The sequence below is a fragment of the Monodelphis domestica genome, chromosome 2 (assembly GCF_027887165.1).
Source record: "Monodelphis domestica isolate mMonDom1 chromosome 2, mMonDom1.pri, whole genome shotgun sequence".
NCBI lineage: Eukaryota > Metazoa > Chordata > Mammalia > Didelphimorphia > Didelphidae > Monodelphis > Monodelphis domestica.
The window spans coordinates 44,186,823-44,212,982 of NC_077228.1; the positions used below are offsets into that span (position 1 = coordinate 44,186,823).

The window sequence follows — 26,160 nt, forward strand, 5'->3', positions numbered from 1 at the left end:
TTCCAAAATATAGCCGAAATTATTGTGGCCATAAAGAATTCAGCACATTAATGTGACAATTTCAAATTTCAAATAGTCCATTTTTCCCAACTTGTATTCTGTCACTCATTTTACCAATAGCAAATGGCTGAAATTTTTGACTAATAGTCCAATCTACTTGAAAATGGTTTATTATGTCAAAGGAAAGTGACCAGTTTGGTATAGGGTTAAAAGGATAAGCTTAAATTGAGTTTGAATGTTATAGGTAAACAATAAAAAAATAATCTTTCTCAACAATATTTGTTTAATACTGAAGAGGGAAAGTATGGTCTCCAGTTTTCTGCTCAGAATGCTATCAGAGTCATGGGGAGTAAGATTTCCCAAAATTCTTTGCATTCCTCTGATTTAAGAAGTATTTTGTGTTTACATAGATGAATAGGGAGATGTATATCCGATCCACAATAAGTATACCTGTACAATGATTATTTCATTTCAGTTTTACATGTTTGTCATGATCTTGAGACTACAATTTATGCTTAAAAATTGAACCTACTATTTATACTTAAAACAAAATTTTAGGCACTTACGCATTTTATAGGAGATGTACTAAAGATAAGAAGTCCTAAAAAGTTACCTTCCATATCTAAGGTCAATCTCGATTTTTCAGATTTATAACAATGTATACAGGGCAACCTGGGCATCTAGAAGGCACAATGCTAAAATATTTTTTTTAATTATCAAAAATTATTTCTACATGTAACTGAAAAAAACTTACTAACTCTATTTGCCTTAGTCTCCTCACTTGCAAAATGAGCTAGAGAAGGAAATAACAAATTATTCTAGCAAATTTGCCAAGAAAACCCCAAATGGGACCACAGAGTCAGACATGACTGAAGTGACTAAACAGCAACAAAGAAGTTAACATTTTTAAGCCCTATGTGCCAGGAGCTGGAAATACAAAGGAAATAAAAAACAGTATTTTTTTCTAGCTCTGTGAAATAATTTTTGGGTAGTTTGATTGGATATGGCACCGAGAAGGTAATTTAATTTAGATAGTATTGTCATTTTATTAGCTTGGTTTTACAATGAACATTTAATGTTTTTCTCATTGTTTAGGTCTGATGTTATTTGTGTGAAGTAATTGTGTTCATATACTACTGGGTTTGTTTTGGTAGTTACATCCCCAGGTATTTTATATTGTCGAGTTATTTTGAATGGAATTTCCTATTCATTCTCTTAATGTTGGGCTCTCTTGGTGGTAAATAGAGGTGTTAATGATTTATATGAGTTTATTTTATATCCCTCACCTCTGCTAAAGTAATTATTTCTATTAGTTTTTTGGATGGTTCTCTAAGGTATACTATCATATCATTTGCAAAGAGTGATAACTTTGTTTCCTCATTGCCTATGCTAATTTCTTCAATTTATTTTTTGCTTTTATTGCTTTGGATGGAAATGTAGTGATGATAATGGTAAAATATCCTTGTTTTACACCTAAGACTTATTGGAAAAGTTTTTAGTTTATCCCCATTACAGATAATGGCTTTCATTGTATTACTAAAGATAACAAGAAGTATCATTTCTTGGAACATTGGTGATCTTGGGGAAATCTGCTAGCACATTGGGCGAATCTTCAGTGAAGGATTTATTGAAGGAAATAGACAAGAAAGATATAAGTTAAGAAGAAAGGAATAGAGGATACATAATGGAAATCCTAATGCTTGCTTTATCAATGGGTGGGGGAAGAGCTGGAAGGAAGGGAAGAATTTTTATCTTAATTTTTAATGAATGTTAAAACTAAATCAACTTATAAAATTTATTTAATCAATTGTTTAAAATTGTTTAAAAAAAGAAATGCCAGAATTTCAGTCTATACCAAAATAAGTATCATATCCTCATGAGATGATAGTTCAATTTAAGTATACATGATCTTGAAATCTGATCAGAAATTGGTATATAATAAAAAGAATAGCCCAGTTCTAACCTTAGACATTTACAAGCTGTGCAACACTGACAAATCACTTATCCTTGTTTGCCTCAGTTTTCTCATCTGTAAAATGATCTGGAGAAGGAAATATCAAAGAATTCTAGTATCCTTGCCAAGAAAACCCCCAACAGGGTCATGAAGAATCATATCGGACTGGAATAACTGAACAACAACTACATATTGCAGGCACAGTGCTTAACAATCATTTCCTCATTTGGTCCTCATAACAACCCTGGGAGGGAACTGTGATTATCATTCCCATTTTACAGATGAGAAATGGAGACAAACAGAGGTCAAATGACTTGCTCAGATTTCCACAGATAGCATCTGAGACCAGATTTGAGCTCAGGTTTTCCTGACCCTAGAGCCACCATCCTATTTACTGTATCACCTAGCTATCCAACTGAGAAAAAGTGTGTGTGTGTGTGTGTGTGTGTGTGTGTGTATAAAAGTACGTGTGTATGTAGATACAAAGTTAGATATACTCAAATACATAATTGCATAGAAAACCTTAACTTTTTTGGTATGTTGTATAAATGTGTTTTTACAACGAAGAGTTTTCAATACATCTTTAGTACAAATGACTTTCATTTTTGCCATGTTTGTTGGCAACATTAATGCGTGCGTATAGGGTGCTATTCCCCATTTGTTAAAAAGCTTTTGTTACCTAGCTTATCTTGAAAAACAGCTGAAAGTCTCATAATTCTATGAATTCTTATATTCTATCAGGTGCTCTATTCATTTCTTATGTGTTTCAGGTAGAGGGTCAATGGTAGTTTGGCCATGAGGACTTACGGACTGTACCCTTTATTTTGTTACACATTATATTATAGACAATTTACTGCTACTGCTTGGGCTTTATTTTCTAAATTGATTATTCTTAATTAAAATACTTATTGTCAGGTTCAAACATATGACAAATGTAATAAAACAATGTTACTATCAGACTATTTTAAAAGCAATATTAGAACTTGAGGCCAGGGCCAAATTCTGTCACTGAAGCATGTTGTAAAGTTATTGTATGTTTTTCTTCTAATTGAATCCTTTTTTCTTATTTCCTTTTTTTTTTTTTGGGCCAGGGCTTTCCTGGAGAATTTGGAGACCGAGGCCCTGCTGGTCCTGATGGGAACCCTGTAAGTTCATGGTGATGGGTCTCATTTCTCCTTTTTGAAATAAGAGCCAACTTGGGGGGAAATGAATGCTCCATCTTTAAGCTTCTAGTAGAGAAGGAAAGTAGAGGCAGGTGTAGTCTGATGTACACCTTAGATTTTGAGGGAAACATTTCAAAGAGTTCAGAGGAAGGGGAGGTAGAATCCTACAGATTAAAAACTAAAACATCTTCCTGAGTTTAAATCTGACTTCAGACATTTGCTAGCTGTGTGACCCTGGGTAAGTCACTTAACCCTTTTGGCTCAGTTTCCTCACCTATAAAGTGAACAGGAGTTAAAAATGGCAAAACACTCCCATATATTTACCAAGAAAAAAAAAACCATAGGATCACAAAGAGTTAGACAAGTCTAAAAAAAATGACTGAATGACAACAAAAAGAGCACCAAGACTACAGCAACCAGGACAATGAAGCACTACATGAGTTTATGCCATTCAAAGAATGATTGGTAGAATAGGGGATGTCTAGCAGAAAGTAAGGCAGAATTAAGAAGCCTCATGGTGAGGATAAAAAAGGAAAGTTTAAAAGCTTAAAATAAAATAAAACTAAGATTTTGGCAATTTGCCCTATCACTTCCTGGCAAGTGGAGAAGAAATGGAAACAATGTCAGATTTTATTTTATTGGGCTCAAAGATCGCTGTATATTCCAAATGTAGTTAAGAAATTAAAAGACATGAAAAAAGTTTGCTACTTGGAAGGAAAACTATGGCAATTCTGGATAGCATACTAAAAAGCAGAGACATCATCTTGCCAACAAACATCTGCATAGTCACAGCTATGGTTTTTTCCAGTGTGAATGTATGGCTATGAGAGTTGGACTATAAAGAAAACTGAGCACTAAAGAATCAACACATTCAAATTGTCATGCTAGATAAGACATTCCAGAGTTCCTTGGACAGCCTGGGGAACAAATCAGTCAATACTTAAAGAATTTAATTCAGATAAATTAAATTAATTAATTCAAATTAGGTCACTGGAAGGTCAAATACTAAAGCTGAAGCCTGAATACTTTGGCCATGAAATGAGAAGACAAGGTTCACTGGAAAAGACCCTGATGTTGGAAAAGATCTGAGGCAAAGAAGAGGGAGATGGCAGAAGATGAGAAGGATCATGTTATGGAAACAATGAACATGAACTTGAACAGACTTCTAAAGATCATGAAGGGTAGAAGACATGGGGTTATGAATAGTTGGACATGACTGAACAACTGAACAACAACCACAAAAAGCCTGGAGATGAAAGGACTTGGGCAGATGGGTGAGATATAGTAACTGTCGCCAAGTATCTAGAAGGCTGTCATATAAGAGGAATGAGACTCACCTCATCCTTTTGACCCAATAGAAAAGAGCAAGTTGCTGTCAGGAGATGTTAGACTTTCCATATAGAAAAACTACTTACAATTAGAGTTGTCCAAAACAGAATGGGTTGCCTTGGAAGATATTGCATATTCCCTCATTCATGATCTTCCATCAGAGGCTGGTTAGTCATTTGTTGAGAAATTCTAGTGTAAGTTCTCTTATGTCTGTGAATTGCACTAGATAGTGCCTAAACTCTAAAATTTAATATTTCTATGAATCATGAAAGAAATACAATTTGAGCCATATTTGAATTAACAGGAAGAATTAAACAAGCAAAACTGGAGAAAAAGGTTACTCTAGACAGAGTCAGCAACATGAAATCAAGCCATGAAAATAAGAAAGTGAATGGCATGTTTAGGGAATAATGAATAGTCCTGTTTGGTAATAATGGCTTCTTGACTTGCTGCTTCTTTTTTTAATCCATCTTTCATACACATGTCAAAATTATCTTATTAAGCAAAGGTCTTACTGTTTTACTTTCTTGCTCAAATGTCTTTGGTCACTCTCTAGCACCTTTAGGATAAAATAAAATCTCAGTCTGTCATCTCAAATCTGTCTCTAATATTTCTTTTCAGTTTTATTACACATTACTCCCCATCACTTCTTCTTATGTTATAGCTACTCTAGAAATGGTTACACTGAATTATGAGCTATTCCCCAAACTTGTCATTCCATTTCCATCCTCTTACTTTGTAGAGTGTCTTGAATGTACTACCTTCTCATGCCTGTCCCCCAAAATGCTCTTCTTTTGAGGCTCAGCTCAGAATTAGTGTTAGTGGTGGTCTTCTCTTCCTCTGTGAAGTCTTCTCTATTCTTTCTCCATCCCACCCCAATGCTACTTACAGACATCCTTTCTGGGCTCTTCATTTTAGATACAATAGCTTAGTTTGAAAAAATCCTTTTGTATTGTAAAAAGAAAGAATCAGAAGCTATCTTTTACAAAATTAGATGGCATTTTGGAAGCTAGTTCCTTGTGATATATGATATAAATGAAACTACATAATTTATTCACCATAAAATTTTACCTCTAATTATAGTAAGGTCAAAATAGCATCATTAATTTATATAGAAAATTATATTGTTGTTGTTCAGTGATGTCCAACTCCATGTGATCCCATGGTTATTTGTTCATGGGGTCTTCTTGGTAAAGATACTGGAATGGTTTGTTATTAACTTCTCCAATGGGCCCCCATTTTATAGCTAAGGAACTGAGGCAAATAAAGGTTAAGATATTTTCCCAGGGTCACACAACCAGTAAATGTCTGAGACCAGATTTTAACTCAAATCTTTCTGACAACAAACCCAGTGCTCAATCCACTTCACCTTTCTCCATTAAAAAGCATGAAATGAAAGCAATTTCAATTTAATTACATATTAATGGTGCTTCTAATTCAACTGTGAAGTATATGGTGATTTCATGCTTACATCATTGGAGTAACCATCATTTATGTTTTGTTGAGAAAATGCTAAATAAGAGTTTGCAAAAATTGAACACACATTTGAGACAACTATAATTACAGTTGGCATTTCACTTTTCTTTTTTTCCTCTGAAAATTATTCAAAATTCTGTTCTGTGTGTATGTTTATGTGTGAACCAGATATGTTATATCATCCCTCTGGCAATTTCTTAGTGTTGAAATTCCCCCCATTAATGCCAGTTAGCTATTTGTTGTTAGCTTTAGTCTTAGAGAAGTATCTGGGGTATTGATTGGTTCAGTGAATGGCCCAGAGTCACATAGCCAGTATATTAGAGGTAAGAATATTAGACTTCCTGATTCTGTGACCTGCCCTCTATCTATGCCACATTATTTCTCAAAATATTTCAGAATGTTGAATAACGGTATATGATATTTTTCGTAAACCAAACAATAAGAGAGATGCTAAATCTGAGCTTTACTTCTCTGTTTTCTAAGTTCTTTATCTAACACACCGGGAAAAAGGGTGAGACAGGGTTATTTTAAAAATAACTTTTAGTTCACTACTGCTACTATTATCTTGCCTCTGGCATTGGATTCTCTGTACTTAATGATCTTTTGATAATTACATTGTACATTGAAGTCATTGTTAAGAGTCGGATTAAGGGCAATGGAAAAAATGGAGCCAGGGATGTTTTTAAGTCCTCAACTTTACTTTGCCTTGTATTCTGACTATGGTGTACTTATGGACATTACGGTAGTTAACAGTAACACTACCTTCTTTGTGAAGAGATGATTAATAATTATAATTAATAATTATAATATAATGATTGTTATTAATAATAATTAATAATCATGGATGATGATGGTACTATCCAATATGATGGGGTAAAGGACCAGTTTGGGGACTATGAAGTAGCTATAACCATTATCACTACCACAAAAAGATAGTTCAAGAATAGAGACCTTATTAACAAGATTGAGTTTATAGCAACTATCTGCCAATTTAAACAATTATAATTTGTAAAAGTACATATGGTTAAGTGCCAGGGCAAGAGGCAGGACATTAGCCAGAAGAGAATATTATTTTTTTAATTGTTCTTGTCTTTTCCCTTTTTTCACAATATTTGTATTTGTTAAAAAACAAAACAAAACCCTTTGGCTTCTGTGAGCAATAGTAGAATTGCACTTAATTCATTCCTATAATATCATTTTAAAGGGTATTGTTGGTGGTGCTGGCCCTCCTGGATTTCCTGGACTTAGGGTGAGTACAACTTACTGATTTTCCCATTCTTTCTTTTTAATTTTTAAATTGATTAATTAATTTAGAATATTTTCCATGGTTACATGATTCATGTTCTTTCCCTCCCCTCCTCCCTCCACCCTCCCAGAGCCAATGAGCAATTCTACTGTGTTTTACATATATCATTGTTCAAAATCCATTTCCATATTATTAATATTTGCAATGTAGTGATCATTTAAAGTCAACATCCCCCATCATATCCCCATCAGACCATGTGATCAATTATATGCTTTTCTTCAGCATTTCTGCTTCCATAGTTCTTTCTCTGGATGTGGATAGCATTCTTTCTCATAAATTCCTCAGGATTGTCCTGGATCATTGCATTGCTGCTAGTAAAGAAGTCCATTACATTCAATTGTGCCACAGTGTATCTGTCTCTGTGTATAAAGTTCTCCTGGTTCTGCTCCTTTCACTCTGCATCAATTCCTGGAGGTCTTTCCAGTTCACTCTTTCCCATCCTTTAAAAACATTTCATTGCCTACTATGGATTTTAAGTAATGACATAAATATTTAGAAGCTAATCATCAAACTGAGAATTTTTAATGTTGTTACTTAATATCACCCTTCTTCAAATTTATTTTAAAATATTTTAAAATGAGAAACGAGCCCATCTGGAAGCCAGAAAATCATGGACTAAAGACCTGACTGACGCACACCAGCTTTGTGACCCTAGGCAAAGCTATGGATTTCTTAGAACTCTGAACACATTTCCTATGACTATAAAATGCAATGAAAGTGCTGGATTGTATTGGAAAAGAGAGTTCCCTCGCCTGGGAGTCCACTAGATCAATAAAATCTCTATTCTTAAATGATGTATGCCAATGAACTGTGAGCTACAACCCAATAAGTTTACTATATATGTAGTAATAAATTTCCATAAAACTTACTAAAGAAAGAGTGACCAGCATCTATCAACACCTCTGCCCCAAAAGAACCATAAATGTCTTTGACACCACTGGGTGGAAGCAGATAGTGTCTGCCCCATCTAATGCTATCAGCTTTTTATGGCTAAAGAGATCTGATCTGTGATAAAATATAAGTAGGCTGTTTGTGCAGTTAATGGACTTTATCCCATTTCCTTTAATTTATTTGGTCTTCTTAACCCTGACAACTAACTGAATAGTAATACTTGCCTAATCCTTTCTGAGAATTTTATATCTGAGTCTTCACTCCCAACCATTTTTCCCTTTAAAGACTGATTGCCAGTGAAATACCACAGGTTGGATTTGGTGAACATTTATGCTTTTCTTCCTTAATATTTCTCAGTCATGTTTCCTTCCTCTTCATTGTCAAATATACTCCCTGTCCAGAGCCTGAACTAAGTTCTGTGACAAGGGAATCACTTTAAAAGACTGATATATATTAATTTAAGGTCGCCAAGGAATTCAGCTATGTAATTCCTAAATGAAAACTCAAGTTTGAAGTCAATCTTTTATGGAGTTTAATTACAATAGGAGGAAGAAAGGAATTAGAGATAGAGAGAGAGAAAAAGGGAGAGAAAGGAATAGGGCTTAAATACCCCTTCTGTTTAGGCTGGGCCAAAAGGCCCAAGCCCTTAGATAGCTGGGGCAAAGAAAAGAGATCAGTCCCTATCACTCACGTGACCAAAATGGAGAAACAGTCTCAGAGGCCCCCACCTTCAGCTTCCTTCAGAGCAAGCTTCTCAGAGTACACTGCCACCACTCCGATCAACTCCTCAACCCCCCTCTGGAGTCCTCAGACCCCCCTATCCTTAAGGACACCCTCCAAGTTGCCTCCCCTCAGTTCTCACATCTACCAATCACTCTCCATCAATTTCCCTGTGCCAATGGAGGCTCTAGCTTAACCCAGGACCGCCCAGAGGCTTTGCACATGTCTGTTGAAGGTCATATTTTCAAATAATTAAATCTTTGCTCCTTTGCTACAGCCCTTTCTAAATCCTGTTAACCTGAGTAGGGTAGAGATTGGAATAATTAAATTTTGATCTAGGCTGCAGCCCTTACTCAATCCTGTTAGGACTGAATAGGGTGGAGATTGATTCCAAGTATCTCCATTGTATCAATTCTAAAATCAATCATGACTCAAAGAAATTCCTGTTCTATGCTTAAGCATAGGTCAAAGTCCTTTCCATTGTTCAGCAAAAGGTTTCTGTCCTAAAGTAATCTGAAGAAGGGAAGAGAAGGAACCTCCCATGCCAATGGAGTTCCCATTCCAATAGACTATCAGTAAGAAATTTTCCAAGTATGAAATATCCCAATGGTGAAAATTCCAACATTTATAAATCTAAGGAATTTTAAGGTTTACAGTTCTCAACTGCTTGCTGACCATTATAGCCAGATCGACTATGACAGACAGACCTTCTCGCATAAGAAATGGGAAATGAAATTGTACAGATTGAAAGAAATTGAAACAAGAATTATTCAGTATAGTCAGAAAAGGATAGGAGCCAGAATTCACTAATATCATTCACAAATGGCCATGATATTCATTTTAATTCATTTTTAATTCTAATTTTTTAATTTAAAATTTTAATTTTAATTTCTAATTCATTTTAATATTAATATTTAATTAATGTTTAATATTAATATATAACTCATCTATAATATAGTATAACAGACAGGAATTTATATCATTCATCTCTTATTTTTTAAACCCTTAACTTCTGTCTTAGAATCAATACTGTGTATTAGCTCCAAGGCAGAAGAGTGGTAAGGGCTAGGCAATGGGGGTCAAGTGACTTGCCCAGGGTCACATAGCTGGGAAGTGTCTGAGGCCAGATTTGAACCTAGGATCTCCCATCTCTAGGCCTGGCTCTCAATCTACTGAGCCACCCAGCTGCTCCCTCATTCATCTCTTATTTAATTTTATATAGTGGCTTTTTTCCCTCCTTTGGGGCTTTGTGGAAACCCTTAAGTGATTCCTGGGTCAAATAGTATTAGCAAAAGAATGTGTTTTCTAATGAAGTTAGAAATCAATTCAATGGACTTCAATAGTTTTTTTTGTGATTATTTTATATATATATATATATATATATATATATATATATATATATATATATATATTTTATATATATATGCCCACTGCTGAAGGTAGGCAGTTAGGTGGTGTCAGAGTGTCATAGAGTGCCAGACCTGGATTTAGGAAGATTCATCTTCCTGGGTTCAAATCTGACCTGCAACACTTACTAGCTATATGACCCTGGGCAAGTAACTTAACCCTGTTTGTCTCAGTTTCCCCAACTGTAAAATGAGCTGGAGAAGGAAATGACAAACTACTCCAGTATCTTTGCCAAGAAAACCCTAAATGAGGCTACAAAGAGTACAACTGAACAATGGCAACAACAACCTTGTATATAAACTATGCTCAAGATATAAAGATAAAAAACAATCAAGTCTGTGCCCTCCAGAACCTTACATCTTAATGTAAGTTCATGTATTTCTTGCATAGATGATAAACGCATTATGGGGACTTCCTGCACACAAATCTGAACACATTTTTTTTCTGAAGACAGCAAAATTAATCCTCTGGAATGAAAGATCAGAAAATTTAAGTACCCTCACCCCCAACATAATTACATATTTCTTCCCTCTTATCCTAATTATTTGGTAGAAATCATAGTAGATTTAGATCTAAATTAAAATAGCATTAATTTAGCTTCAACCTTATTTTCTAAATTTATTTTTAATTAATTAAATTATTTTTTAAACTCTTACCTTCCATCTTAGAATCAATACTCTGGATTAGTTCTAAGGCAGAAGAGAGTGGTAAGGGTTAAGCAATGGGGGTTAAGTGACTTGCCCAGGGTCACACAGTCTAGGAAGTGTCTGAGGCCAGACTTGAATCTAGGATCTCTTGTCTCTAGACCTAACTCTCAATTCTCTGAGCCACCTAGCTACCCCTAGCTTCTACCAATTTAGACTTTTTTTTATTGATACACTTTATTTTTAAGACATTACCAAACACACATTCAAATGTGCCACCCCAAAAGTATATTACTCACCTCAAATTAAAACAGAAATGTTGAGCTACTTCTATGACCAATAGTTCCAACAGGTTCTGCTTCTGTAATTTGCTGATTAGTTACAGCAACAAAAACTGATTTATGTGCACTTCATCTTAATTTTTCGACAGGAATATTGTCTGTTGGCTTTGATTTGGGTTTAATAATAGTTAGCATTTTTTTAGTACTTTTAAGTTTGTAAAGTGCTTACAAATATTATCCCATGTACTGTTTACAACAACCCTAGGAGGTAGTTTTTATTACCCCCACCCCCATTTTACAGATAATGAAACAGGGTCACAGCGCTAGCAAATATCTAAGCCAAATTTGAGTTCAGACTGCCAGGTCCAATACTCCATCTACTCTGCCATCTAGTTGAATTTAGCATCTTTTGGTGTTTTATCTGTATTGATATGCTTGTGGTATATAACGTTCTTTTTACTATGCTTTCTTCATCAGAATTACTTCATATAAATCTTTATTTTCTTCATGTATAAAATGGATATCAGAATATTTGTAGTATCTACCTATCTTATAAGTTTTTTCTGAGGCTCAAATGAAATTATATCTATTTTTAAAGCTCATTGCAAATGTTTATGTAAACATCAGCCACTATTGATTTTAAGTAATTTAAATAACCTAATTTTTCTTTCCTAATTCCATCTGTCCTGTTTTGTTTTAAAATTCTTTCCCATTTGGTAGTAGGAATATAGATATCGATATCTCCTTCTCTCTACATATCATATAATATGACATATTATATGTGTTCAGTGACCAATAAGTACACCTACTCCTGGAAGATCCAAATAAAAAGAAGATCTGAGGAAGCCTCACAAATGAGGCTTTTGGTAGGACTAAGAAAGGCTTTATTTACATCCAAGGTGATGTTTGAAAGGAGTCTGGAAGATAGTAATGGTTTCAATGAGGCAAAAGTGAGTACATTCCAGCCAAGGAGGATGATGAACATAAAGTAATAAAAATCCAACCTCAGACACTTAACTGCCTTTCAGTCTTCTTACCTCTTCCTCCATGTCATAATATTCTTGGATCCAATGACCCTGGTCACCTTGGGGTCTCACAAACAAGGCACTGTGCTAAGAATGCTGGTATAGACACACCTCTGCTAAAAAAGATATGGAAGACAAGCCAGTGCATACATAAATACATACATACATACGTGCATTCATGCACATACACACATGTCACACAGTCACTATTAGAGGTGTTACTTGAACTCAGATCTTCTCTGCTTCAAAGCTGATTCTCTATCCGTTATGCCACATTTCCTTTCTTGTTATGGAAATAGAAATAAGAAAAGAGCCCATCACTGTTTGTAAGAAATTAACAGTAAATAGATAATATATAATATAATATTCTTATATTACATGGTAGAAAGTGATTGAAGGCACAGGAAAGCTCAATCTAAGTCAAAATCTTCACCAAAATTTGAGTAGAACAAGAAATCTAATGAAATCTTCATGAAATGAAATGAAATCTACACATAAAAGATCCAGCCTTTTAAAAACTATAGAATTTTTCTCTATATAGTGCTTGTTTATATACCTCCACCATATCCCTATATTTCTCTAAAATACATATTGATGTATGTATATTACATATATATAATATGTTCTTGTGTGTAAACACACACATGTAAACTTCCATACTTCTTGTAGTTTTCTAAATTTCAAAGGTTTCTCTTGTATTCTTTCAGCACATCATGTTTTATGAGGGCTAGCTTTTGAACATCTTGAACTCCAAATAAACTTGCTACTGTAATTTTGAGAAAACAAGCTTCCAATTGACAAATTTTTGGACATACAAGTAATGATGTATGAACTCAGTGTATCTATTTTAACAAGCTGGAAAGTATTGCTCTTTTCCTCCCCACTGTCATATGTATTTCAGGATAAAACATGTTGGAAACAATCTATCTTAGTTTTATTTCACAAACATTAGAACTTACCCAGAAGGAAAGCTGTCTCAAGAACAGTGTTTCTCAATATCCCTGTCAAGTTTTCCATTCTTAGGTATTTTTTATGGATGATATTGGGAGATAAAACAGCAATTTGATTCCTGAAATCATCTCTTAAAAGTTGAGGGATTTTTTTGTAACAGAAAAATAATGGCATAAATTACAGTTATTTATTTGGTAAGAAAGGGACACAGTATTGCCTATCTATTTTGACCTTTGGTAAAGTACCATCAATTCGATAAATATTCATTTAAAACCTATTATGTCTAAGATCAACATGGAAACTGTAATTTAATCAAATCAGGCTATTTCTAAATATGGAATCCCCTTCCGATGTCTTTTCTGCATCTTAGTCTTATACTGTTTCCCAGGATACCACAAAATTTTTAAAACAATATTTTATTTTCCCCCAATTACATGTAAAACAATTTTTAGAAGAATTTTTTAAAATTTGACTTTAATTCTCTCTCTCTCTCTCTCTCTCTCTCTCTCTCTCTCTCTCTCTCTCTCTCTCTCTCTCTCTCTCTCTCTCTCAGCTCCCCTCCCTTACTCTCGTTCTCCCACTCCCTTCCCCAAGACAGAGGACCATTAACGTAAATGTCTTGTCCAAGGTCACACAGCCACTGTCTGTCAAAGCTGTTACTTGAACTCAGATCTTGGCTTCAAAGATGACTCTATCCATTATGCCACACTGGCTCTCCTATTAGGGAAATATAGATGAAAAAAGTCACACTGTCTATAAGGAAATAACAGTAAACAGGGAAGAATATTGGAGGGTAGAAAGTGAACAAAGGCACAGGAAAGATCATTCTAGGCCAAAGTCTCTACTAAAATTTGACTTTATTATTGCCTATGATAGTACAGAAACACTTCATGGGAATTCTAGATGGATAGATAGGATTTGGACAGACCAAGAAGATTGAGGGTTTTAGTTCAAGCTAAAAAGCATATTATCCAGTCATCTAAGTTATAGATGAGATGGCTGAAGCAAAATGATGTTGGCTGACTTTTCCAGGCCACAGAGGTAGTAGTGGAATGAGGATTTGAATCTTGATAACCTGATTCCAAATCCACAGCCCTATCACTACCACCTTAGCTAGAGAGGAAAGTACAAAGAATGTCTGAGGAGTCAAAGGCTAAATTAATTTGACCAGATTCAAGGATTCATTGAACCATATATTTGTGTAATATTTTTTATTATATTACTAGACACTTAAAAGGATTTATTTTTTTCAAACTACCTTGCAGGGTGCTGCTGGCCCTGTGGGAGCAAATGGACCTTCTGGAATTCCTGGGCCTATGGTATGGTTCTGATTATTTAAGTGATATCCCCTTTTGATTGATTTATGATATCAAGAGTTATAATCAAAACAATTTTTTTCCTCTAGGGTCTTCCAGGAAATATGGGGCAACCTGGAATCAAAGGTGATAAGGTGATCTAAATATTTCCTTTACCATAGAGATAATTCATTTCCTCTTAAACTTTGCTTTTTTTTTTACTGCTTTCATTTTCAAAAAATGTTTTTCAAAACAGCATTTTCATTTACCAGCTTTCACTTAAACCTTGAGTCATATATTGTCTTGCTAAGTCTATAAGCATCAAAGAATGATTTCTATTTGGTTCAGCTGAATTGACATTTTTGTCCTTATAATATTGTCACCTTTGCAAAATACAATTGTCCAAATAAATCTTTGCGAACAAATTTGCAAATTAAAAAAGTTGTTTTAAATGTAGTGTCTGCCTGTGAATAATACTGTGTTTTTTAGGGTGAACAAGGCATTGTGGGAGATCCAGGAGAACTGGGGTACCCTGGAGACAAGGTAATTTCTGTGGGATAATTTCTATATAAATTGACCAAAGCCAATGAAATGTAATATAGAAAACCTTTTTGAAAAGAAAAAGCATAATATGTCTTCATTAAGCAAATCAGTGAAATCCTGACTTGATTTGGACAGCAAATTCTCTAGTTTGTAACAATTATAAAGTATGTTGTAATGCTGCATTTGGGGTTTTTCTAACCTTATTTTGATTCTAGATGTTTTTTAAACCACTCTGCATCAGTAGACGACAACATCCGAATGAAAAAGCAATGTCATTTCAAATGGCCTTGTGGAAATGTATCTCAATTCTTTCTATTGCTATGATATATTTTGTGCGTGTCATTCAAAAATAAGGCCATAGCTGCCTTTGTGGTATGATGATTTCTCTCTTTTCTGAGTTACTGTTTTCTTCTAGGGAGCTATCGGTTTGCCAGGACCACCAGGGATGAGAGGAAAGCCAGGACCTTCTGTAGGTTTGAACTTCAGCTTTGTTCATTCTGATTGTATCAGTGCAAGTCATGGCATGACTCTATACTTGTTAGTCTTAGCAGCTCTTCAGAGGTTTCCATCTCAGTAGTCTTGCCTTTCCTATCCTCAGCATCAGGCCTCAACTAATTCAGTACTTAGCTCATATTCCATAGACTATTGTTTCCCAGTTCCCTTTTGGTCCAGGTCAGAGCCAAGTTTCTATGAACCCGAAAGACGTTGGTGGGTTGTGGTATTCCCCTAGATGACATATTAAAGGAGTGTTTAATTCGAATCATCTGTTTTCAAACTAGAAAATAGACAATATCTTAAATAATGATATTTTGATTTTTCCAAGTAACTAATCCTCTAGAGAGATACCATTTCATACTAACTCTTTTGGCCAAGGGACACGAGTTTTTATCTTCCTATAGTTCCTGGGCATTTGGGGATGGAAAGAGAGAGACTTCTTATCTAAAACAACACATTAAGTTCCACAAACACAGAACCACAATTAACAGAATAAGATTAACTCACCCACATATCTCATGTAATTTTAATGAAAGCATTTTGCAAAGTCAAAACAATTATAAAAATCAAAGTTCCTCCTATCTCTACAATTCATACAAACACAACATGTGGTTCTCCTAAGCCCTCTAGAGAAACAGCCCTTTCCCTTCCCCTGAAAAATTTACACATGTTTCATTTTATAAAGACATGATAGCAACATTGGGTCAAGGACCCACAGGCTGTATAATATTAGCTTTGAAAAAATCTTTGATTTTATCCCATCCTATGCAGCTTCCTGAAATTGTATTTCAAAGGCATTTCCTATGGTCGAACTCTCCCCAAAAGATAATAAAACATTTCCTGATAGTGGCCTATGGAAATAGCCCTCATCTCAAGGATCATCTGCCAACCTTGAAAACTTTGCCTATTTGTCAGGCATCAATGCAATTTACCTATTAACTTCTGGCAAATTCCATGAAATTGTGACTGATAGAGCTCTGAACTTGGACTCAGAAGCAGTTAGTTTTAAATTCTTCCTCTAACACTAGATTTATGACATTGAAAAAAATGACTCTTTCAACATCAATTTCTTCATCCATAAAATGGGAATAATGATCCATGCTTTTGTTGTAAGGCTCAAATGAGATAATGAATATAAATGTTTTGTGAAACCTGAAGGGAAATGATGATGATTATTATTAAATAAGATGGGAATGCTTATAGAACTATAATAAATACCCCAAACGATTTGTGAGCCCAGATCTACAAGAATATATTCAAATCTCTAATTGGCCAACATAGGACCTTCTAGAAACTGAAGAAAAATCCTGCTCTTATCTTCTATAGTAATATTTAAAGTAGGGATTTTTCAGAGATTTAAAAAAATAAATATTTGACCAGAGATTACAAAGAGGGAAGGCAGAGAAGGTGTAATACGCTATTTAAGAAAAATAAGTCATAGTAACATAAGTTAACCTGAACAAATATTTATAAAGTGTATACTATGTGGGAGGTATAGTCCATATGTTTAAGGAACTTACATATTATTTTGTGTGTGTGTATACATATATATATATATATATATATATATATACACTATAATGTAGGGTAGCTTGATGACAACTAAGGAAAAATCAAAAGAAAATGCTCAAGAAAAATTTGTAAAAAAAGGACAACTTCATTGACCTAAGTCTCAAAGGAATGGAGGGAAACCTTCAACAATGCAAAAGTAGTGCTTTAAGAATGAGAGATCACCTCCATGATACTCTTTTAAGATCTTTTGATATAACTGCTTATTCAAACCAAGTATACCCAAAACAATATGCATATTTTTTTATCTAAATCATCCAAGTAGCATGTGATTGTGAAATAATAATGGACTGAATTTTAGGAGACAGCTGGACTCTGGTGGCAGCTTTCTTAGAGTCCTGGCTAAATCACGTAACCTTTCATGGATTCCATGTCATCTATTAAGTACACAAGTTGAATATTCAGTAGAACAGAACTTCATTGAGGGCAGGAAGTATTTCACTTTTGCTTTTCTATTCCCATTGCATAATATAGTACCCAGTTCATATTGGGTGATTAAGAAATGCTTAATTACTTATTTATTGAACCAAATGGTCTCTTAGAGCCTCTCCAAATCTAAGACTATAATTTTCTTTCCCTTTAGAACTATTATCCTGTACCATACTATAGAGCAGTGATGGTGAACCTTTTAGAGGGGCAGGTGATATGAGAAATGTCCTCAGATGCCTGTGGAGAGGGAGAAGGGAACAGCCCTGCTCCATGTCCTTCTAGCTTTCTAGTAATGAACTCCAGCAATCTCTGTGCTGGGGTAACTGCACATGACCACAAGGGCTCTGAGTGCCCCTCTGGCAATATATCATACTTTCACCACCACATCTAAAGAGGAAAGATAATATGTGGTGAAATGGCTTACTTCCTCTCTCCTCTTAAATATCCTACATTAAAAATTTTGTGCTATAATAGGTTCATAGATTAGGGAAATACAAAAAGGAACTTAATCAAAGTATCTTTGTTCTATAATTTTTATGACATTGATTTGGGATCTTGCAGAAATAGCCTAGAAGGTATTTTGTCTGAAAATTTTGCCTTCAAACACCTGTTTGAGGAATGTTTTATTCAAAAGGACCAAGTGTCACAATTAGAAACCAATACACCTGACCAAATAACTTAACACCTCCCTAAAACATTTGTTTACCATCTTTACAGACCACCAAAGATATAAGAATATCTTTGCTATTTTAAATCTCTCTCATTTTTTGCTATTATTCTTAATGCTGCTGTTAATGATATTATTCCCAAGTGGTCTAATCTGCAATGTGAGCATTTTTATTTAATAAGAAAGAATTTCCTGATCTTGAGGTTTGTTAAATATTTTTAAAGGTTAGGGAAGGAGCATCTGGAATTTCTTTCTCTGGAATTTTGAAAAATAATGGAAATTATCCCAATGGAATACTTAAGAATTATTCTTTTCTTAAGGAAGGAGATTATACTTTTCAGTGACCCTTCCAGGCTTATGATAATATGTGATTATATGGATATATACACATGTATATGCATATATAAATATTTCACTAACTTCAAAATATATTTTTTTCATAAATGTGCATGTAAAATAACTTTTATAGATTAAATCAGAAAGGGCTTCAGGAATCACAGCTGAGTGAGAGATTTTATATAATCCCAGCTCTTTATTTCTTATATATATATATATGTATATACATATATATATACATACACATATATATATTCTCAATATTTCTCAATATTTCTTATATATATTCTTATAATGATCTAAATAAACTAAAAACAAAAAAAAATTACAAGAGGGTATAGGGAAAAAATCATCACGAGAAGGAAAAAAACCACTAAAGAAAGTAATGAGGAAGAAAACTAAAAACTCTTAAAACAAGAGAATGCTAAGGAAAATTCTAGAAGAGGTATTTTAAAATTTTCAATTAGTCCTCCTCAGAGAAGAAAGTATGGAAAGTAGAGAATATGGAAGGGCTATAATTAACATAGGAGTGATTGTAAGGCTCATTAGAATAAAGGCAGCTTAGTACAGTGAGGAAAGCACTGACTCTCAAATCAGAGGATTAGGATTCAAATCTCATCTCTGATGCTGTCTAGATGACTCTGGAGAAATCATTTAACTTCCCTGTCTTTCAGTTCCTAATTTTATAAATGATAGGATTGTAGCTACCTTCTATGTTCCCTTCCACCTCTAAATATATCATCTTGTGATCCTTTGATAAGAAATAAAACCAGAGGTCTTCATGAAAAACTTGAGAGGGAAATCTATTGCTTAGATCAGAAGCTTGACAAACTTAGCAATGAAATGGACTGCCTAAAATGGAGGAAATGATGCAACAATTCAAGGCTACAAGAAGAAATAATGAAATAACATCAAAACGTAGTAATGTTATAAGACCATGCAGTATATCTATAGTAAAAATAATCAAACTAGAACAGGAGTCTGAGAAATAATCTAGGAATCATTGGTCTCAAGAAAAAAAAGTTAAAAGAGAAAAAATGAATATCATTATTAATAGAAATGGTAAAAGAAAATTGCCTTGAAGTACTGGAACTAAATGTCAAAATGGAGATTAAAGTAATGGATAAGACATCACCAGAAAGGAGACTCTGATTCAATTCACCAAGAAATGTGATTGCCAAACTACAGAATGATTTCAAAGAGAAAGTATTATATATGCTTAGAAAGGAGATCATATAGAAAGAAAATGCAAACATATTTGCAAAATGCTACTCCAAACAAAAAAACATGAAAGTAAAAATGTAATATACATCATGAGTTAGAAAGCCAGCCTTAAAGCCAAGAAAAATCTAGATTCAAGTCCTATCTCTGATATATACTGTCTGTATAATCTGAAGTAAGTCATTTGATTGCTCAGTGCTCTACGACTATACTGCAAATCAGATACCAATCCACATTTATAGAGGGAATGTCCTCATAAGGATTTCATAACTTAAAAAATCCCAAGTCCAATAAAGAACCAACCAAAGAAAAATAAGAAGTTAATAATAATCAGGATTGTGAATAGGATGAATTCATCCTTAAAAATGTATTAGTGGAAGAAAGATTAGCAAATAAACTTCAACAATTTGCTATTTATAACAAATACAGATAAAACAGTCAAGTAGATAAAATAAAGGAAGACATTATATCTGTTATCTCAAATGAGGCAATAGTAAATATGCTGCATTATAATCAAGACAAATAATGTCAGAAACCATAGGTAATGAAATATCAATATTAAATATTTGCTTTGACCATAATATTTAAGCAACAGGGGAAAAGCTAAACTAATTACAAGAACTAAATCAGAAGACAAGAATTGTTCATTTCAATGTGCCTCTTTAAAGACTTTCATATATTTTCCAAGCTTCTCTCTGAAATATATAATAGCTATTTAAAAAATATTTGTCCATTATAAACAGGTGGTTGAGCCTCATATTTATTTAGAAAACCACACATTACCATTAACTATATTGTATTATATTTCTATTTATTTTGGAAAATATTTTCCATTTACATTTTGATCTAGTTCCAGCAGTAGTCTTTTGTGTGCAACAACCTTCATTCTAGGGTATAATGAGTTCATAAATAAATGTACAAATAGAACAAAAGGATAGATATCCTTTAAAGAGGCTATTGAACTATAATAAATAAAAATAATAGCTACCTTCATCAAATATTTGCTTATTTCATAAGAAATACAAATTAAGAGAGTATAAACTAAGGAATTAATAACACCATTGTTATATAACTTCACAAGAATAGAGAGGGCATATTATAAAACTCCTTCTTTAGGACAAATATTATTCCTCATAACTAGCAGATAAAACAGAGAACAATGTAGACCAATATCACTAGTAAATATTGATGCAAAATACTAATAAGACTACAGGAATCTATTTAGATTATTTAACATGACTGAGAATTTTAAAAAGTGGGTCAACATTTGAAAAACTATGAGAATGAGCCATAACAATAACATTAATTAAATCCATACTCAGAAAAAACATCAACTTTCCATACAATTTATGATTATAATTACTTATTAATTGAATAGTTAAATATTTAAATATGTATTATATTAATTAAACAAGTAAATAATTTTAATTAATTATTTAAATTTTTTAAGACTTTCCTTAGTATAATCAAAGCAATCTATAACTAAGATTAGGGGGAAAGTAAGAATTTCCATTGTCTACTCTCATTTGTCATAATATAAAAAAGATAAAGATGATGATAGCAGCTGGAATATGTATATATATATGATTTTTAAATCATATTTTTTAAAGTTTAAAGTTTGCAAAGCACTTTACAAATATAGTCCCATTTGATCTACATAACAACCTTGGGAGGTATTATTATTAATCTCCATTTTACAGATGAGGAAATTGAGGTCTAGAGCTTAAGTCACTTATCTAATGTCACAAATCTAGTAAGTGAATGAAATTGGATTCAAATTCTTCCTAACTCCAAGGCCAGGGCTCTATTTGTTGTGCCACCCAACTGAAGTAATCCTAGGTAAACCAAGAAAGCAAAAAGATGTTGAGTGAATAAATATAGTCAACTTAGAGGTGAAAATTTCTCTATCTGAAGAGAACATGATGCTTTATTTAAACAGTTAATTAAAATTAATCAAGATAATTTATAACTTTAGTAAATTCTAACAGATTATGGAATAATTTCAGAAACAATCAGCCTATCTGTATATTACTAACAAAAACCTGAAAGAAGATAATGAAAGAATAAAGAAATCCTTAAAAAATATCACTAAACATATAGGAATTAACTTATCAGGAGACAAGTAAAACTTATATATACACAAGACACATATGCTTTATGATATATGTATAATGAGAAAGACAGAGACAAAAACAGAGAGTTATTTTTAAAAGAAGACTGAAAGAACTTGAGACCTTTACTGTGTATGAATAGGCTAAACTAATATACTAAAAATACGCTACTCAAATTATTTTGTTTAATTCTATGACAACAAAATTACAGAGGAACGGTGTATAAAATGAAATAAAATAATCATTAAAAACCATTTGGAAGTAGTTAAAAATATCAAATGAAGAAATGAAAGAAAAATAGGAAGAGACAATAGGACAACAAAGATTTATTAAGTGCTTACTACATTCCAAGTACTATGATAAACTGAAGAGATCTTGCAACTAGATATCAAACTATTAAACTATTAATCACAGTTATTAAACATATTTATTAACAATTATTAAAATAATAATTATCAAAAATATATATCTATAGAGGGTAGCTAGGTGATGCAGTGAGATAGAGTACCAGTCCTGAAGTCAGGAAAACTCATCTTCATTAGTTCAAATATGACTTCAGACACTACCTAGATGTGTTAACTTTAGCAAGTCATTTAACCCTGTTTGCCTGAGTTCTTCATCTATGAAATTAACTGGAGAAGGAAATCCAAAAACTTAAATGGGGTCATGAAGTGTTGAGCATGGCTGAAACAAATGAACAACAACAAGAAAATATGTTTCTGAATTCAAAAACTAAAACATCAGTAGTAGTAGCAGTAATAATAAAGACAAGGAAAATTGTGAACAGTAATCTAATATTAGATGTGCCCAAGAACATAAACTACTAGGGAGGAGACTCTATTTTACAAAGGATATAGAGAAAACTGATAACAGTGTGGTAGAAAACCAGATCTAGGTCGGCATTTTATGCCTTACCTTATGATAAAGTCCAGAGGAATATAATTTGTAAAGAGTTACATTATAAGGAAATTAAAAGAGAATGAAAGGTAACATTTTTCATAATTATAGACATAGGAAGAACTAGGGATTAGACATCAAACAGAAGTGATCATATATCACAATTCTTCAAGAAATCTTTAAGTAAATTTGGTTGTTTCCTCTAGAAACAAATATTAAAACCAATTCTGTACTTCTAATTATGTTCTTTCTATAAGCACACTGAAGGCTTTCCTCCCATTACCTCTCTTTTTAAAATTTCAGTTAAAAATCTTATTTTGAATTTAAGAAACACCAGATAAAATGGACATTTCCCTATACATAGTAGACCAGAAAAAAAGCATTGTACTTAAAATTAAAGAATTTTATTATATATAGCTTGCTTTTCTTTTTAATTACACAATTTTGACTCACAGCTTTCAAAACATTCTTGCTTGAAAATACTTTGTATGGCCTTATTCCTACTCTAAATACCCTTAACGATTCTGTTTTTTCCTATCTGTATTCACCCTCATACTTCTGTTCATCTTGCTGGGGAACGAATAGTTAAAAAATAAAGCTCCTCATAGCAATTATGGATAGTTAGTAAAAATTAAATCTCAGATCATTATGTTAAAAATATATTTCTTTTTCTGAATTTTAACTTGATATCATCTTTTTCAAGATGTGGGTACCAGGCGTTATCATCAGTCCCCAGCATAGCTAGTCACTGCATTGATCAATGTTCTAATGTTTTTCAAAGTTATTTTTCTTTGTAATGATGCTATTGTATAAATTTTTCTACTGAGCCTGATCATTTCACTCTATATCAATTCCTATAGGAATTCCTCAGTTTCTCAGAAAACATACATCTTTCTTATGATAAATCATATTTTATTACATTCATATACAGTAATTTGTTTTCCCATTACCGAATGATGGGCACTCCCTTTCCTTCCAGTTCCTTTTACTATTTAAAAAAAAAAAGGCTACTATAGACATTTTGTTATATCTGGGGTCTTTTTCTTTTTTGAGCTAATTGGGGTTATAAGACTAGTAACTAGTATAACTGGATCACAGTTTTTGGAGTTATTTATCTATTTCCTCTATAATTTTATTAGCATATAATTGGACAAAATAGTTTCTATAATTTTCCCTTTCCATTTCAATATTTGAAAAGTACTCCAATTTCCTTTCTGATAGGAACAATTTATTTCCAAATTACTTTTTAATCTAGGAAAATATTATATTATCATTTTGCCATCAATTATGATAATTTTAATACAGATTTAATAATTTCAAATTTATTATTTAGTTTATTATTTTTAATTGTTTATTGTTTAAAATCAAATGTCTAATTTGTTCATTTGCTTTTTGTTGATGAAAGTGAAGATATAAATTTTCCTCTAAGAATTGTTTTCATGAATTTCATAAATTTTGGTTACTTCTCTCATTATTGTTACTTTGACAAAATTTTCTATTGTTTCTACAATTTGTTGTTTGACTCACCAGTTCTTCAGAATTATGTTATTTGTCCTGTAATTTTTTAAAGTTCCTTTATTGAACATATTTTTCTTACATTTTAAATTAATGCACATTGTGTTTAGTAATTATAATTTTCTATATTTTGGGGTGAGGTCCTTATGCTTTATTCATGTTCACTTTTTATAAATGTGCCATATACACCTGAAAGGCATATCAATTCCTCTTATTCCTATTCAGTAATCACTAAACATCTATCCCCTCTAATTTTTCTAAAGTACTAAAGAAGTCCTTTACTTCTTTTTTGTTTATCTTATGGGCTAGATTTCTCTAGGTCTAAAAGTAGGTATATTAAAATAACCCATTTTTATAATTTTACTTTCTATTTTTCCCTCAAGCTTAATAAACCTTTCTTTTAAGTATCTGGATGCTATTATTTTAGGTATAAATGAAAAAGGAGAATTTCAAACAAATGAAAAAGGAGCAGAGAAAGTTATTAGAAACAACTTTACATAACTATATGCCCATAAAGCCATCTGAAACAAAAAGAATATTAAAAAAAAAACAAAATGCCCAGATTAACAGAACAAGAACTAGAGAATTTAGATAAGTCAACCTCAGAAAAGGAAATGGAAAAAAAACCCCATAAATTATCTCAAAGGAAAAAAAAAACCCAGGAACATATGAATTTACAAGTGAATTCTGTGAAAAAAAACAAAGAGCAATTAATTCTTAAATTTTGAGCTTGTGGAATTGGGAGGATGATGTCTTATAAATTAAAAGGAAGTTAGGAGAGGAGGAAGGTTCTGGAAATGTGGAAGATAATATGTTCCACTTGGAACATATTTAGTTTAAGATGTCTACTGGGCATTCATGAAATATTAACAAAAATGTCTATAGCATCATATAAAAAATCATAACTAGATTGGGTTTATGCTTGGAATTTGGGCTTGATTCAACATTAGGAAAAATGTGAATCAAATACAACCTAATAATAAGAACAAGAGAAATCTTATGTTCATAGATGCAGAAAAAACTTTTGACAAAATACAACACCCATTTATGTTTTTAAAAGAACACTAAAAAACATATAGTTTAATGGACTTTTCCTTCATATAAGTAGTATCTGTCTAAAACCAAGAGCCCTAGTATACATATATAATGGTTATGAACTAGAAATTTTTCCATTAAGAGTAAATCAAGAATATTCATTATCATCACAAATATTTTATATAGGACTAAAAATACTAGTTATAACAATAAGAAAAGTAAAAGCAATTTGAGGGTATATAGATATGTAAAGAAGAACAAAATTATCATATTTTGCAGATGGTTTGATGATTGCTTAGAAAAAACTGAATTCATTTTAAATATATTGAAAGCAACGATTTCAACAAAATTTCAGGAAATAAAATAAATCCACATAATTAACTATCATAACTATGCATAATCAACAAAATCCAACAAGAGATATAAAGAGGAAATTCTATTTATATTAACTACAAAATGTTTAAATACTTGGGAAGCCATCTACCAAGACATATGGAAATAATATGTGTAAAATTATAATGTGCTTTCCAGAAAAATAAAGATTGACCTCGATAATCAAGGACATATCAATTGATCATGGGTAGACTGTGCTAGTATAATAAAATAGCAATCCTACCTAAACTAATTCTTTTATTCTGTGCTATATTAATCAAATTAGCAAAGAAATATTTTATAGAGCTATAAAATATTATAACTAAGTTCTTATGGGTGACCAAAGTTCAAGAATTTCAAAGGAAACAGTTTTTTTTTTTAATGGAAAGGAAAGAAGCCTAGCAAACCAGATCTTAAAGTATGTTACAGATTAATCATAATTGATACTAGTAAAAAAAAAAAAGGTAAATCATTGGAATAGATCAGGTATTGAACCTACAAAGGCAAATCAACATAATCAAGCCCAGT

At 32.6% G+C, this 26,160-nt stretch overlaps 1 protein-coding gene across 2 annotated transcripts in view; it reads left to right on the forward strand.

The window, feature by feature from the left end:
- Window positions 1–26,160, forward strand: part of COL24A1 (collagen type XXIV alpha 1 chain) — a 399,913-nt gene that overhangs the window by 143,407 nt on the left and 230,346 nt on the right. For both annotated transcript variants that reach the window (XM_007480591.3, XM_056815400.1), the window contains 6 exons: window positions 3,046–3,099; window positions 7,127–7,171; window positions 14,413–14,466; window positions 14,553–14,597; window positions 14,932–14,985; window positions 15,401–15,454. In XM_007480591.3, coding sequence (XP_007480653.1) covers window positions 3,046–3,099; window positions 7,127–7,171; window positions 14,413–14,466; window positions 14,553–14,597; window positions 14,932–14,985; window positions 15,401–15,454 — 306 coding nt within the window. The remainder of the gene's footprint in view (window positions 1–3,045; window positions 3,100–7,126; window positions 7,172–14,412; window positions 14,467–14,552; window positions 14,598–14,931; window positions 14,986–15,400; window positions 15,455–26,160) is intronic.